This window comes from Myotis davidii, unplaced genomic scaffold (genome assembly GCF_000327345.1).
Source record: "Myotis davidii unplaced genomic scaffold, ASM32734v1 scaffold100, whole genome shotgun sequence".
Lineage (NCBI taxonomy): Eukaryota > Metazoa > Chordata > Mammalia > Chiroptera > Vespertilionidae > Myotis > Myotis davidii.
This window is the reverse complement of record NW_006292691.1, coordinates 842,180-842,998: the sequence shown is the minus strand read 5'-3', so window position 1 is coordinate 842,998 and position 819 is coordinate 842,180. Positions and strand designations below refer to the sequence as shown.

The 819-nt window shown below is 66.3% G+C and overlaps 1 protein-coding gene across 1 annotated transcript in view; it reads right to left on the bottom strand.

Moving 5' to 3' along the window:
• The window catches only part of MSLN (mesothelin), a 25,954-nt gene that overhangs the window by 3,305 nt on the left and 21,830 nt on the right, over nucleotides 1-819 (bottom strand). Inside the window, exon 3 of the mRNA XM_015565588.1 lies at nucleotides 115-199. Coding sequence (XP_015421074.1) covers nucleotides 115-196 — 82 coding nt within the window. The 5' untranslated portion in view covers nucleotides 197-199. The remainder of the gene's footprint in view (nucleotides 1-114; nucleotides 200-819) is intronic.

The following is an 819-nucleotide window of genomic DNA, read 5'->3' as shown; positions in this document are numbered from 1 at the left end:
CTGTCCAGCCACAGAGAGAGCCTTTCCTGAGATCCCGATCCCCTAAGGATCCTTAGGTGCCCTCCAGCGCTCTCCCATCCCAACCCTTCGCAGCAGCCCACCCACCGTACTCACTGAGGCTGAGGAGCAGGAGCAGGAGGCCGGGGGTGGGGGTCCTGAGGAGCCCCAGGGTGGGGCGAGCACTCTGCAAGGCCATGGTCTGTGGAGGACAGCCCCTCTGATGTCCCCACCACTCACCCACCCATGCCCATGCCCACAGCCAGTGAAGGGGTCTCAGAGCCCCTGGGGCTCCGGGTGGAACCTTCTCAGGCCCCTGCAGCAGTGTCTGGGCTGCCTCCTGGCCCACTCTAGGGACCAAGCAGCCACCTGGCCCTCCTGGCCCGCCCCCCTCCGGGAAACTGGCCCCTCCTGCCAGGGGTGTGGGGTCTGAGTCAACCCTGCCGCCAGCTGTAACCCTGCCTCCAGGGACAGGCAAACAGCTGGCCCATCCTCTCTCCCTTCAGCGCAGGGCAGGCAGGAGGCGGGGCCGCCTCTGGCTCAGGCTGGCCTCAGTTTCCCCATTTGCACCAGGGGGACTAAGCAGTTCAGGACTGGGGGTCCCGCTGACTACCCCCTCAGCCTGGGCCATGGCCATGTGCCCCCTCCACACCCTGCCACACCCACAGCCACAGGTGCCGGGCTTTGTGCAAACCCAGGGCCCAGACAGGTGGACAAAGCTGGTGGTTCCTCTTCTGAAGTTCCTCTCAAAACAGAGGCCTGGGTGGGTGCCAAAGGGCGAGGCTGCCTCCCACCTTCCAGCCCCGAGGGTGGGGCAGTGAG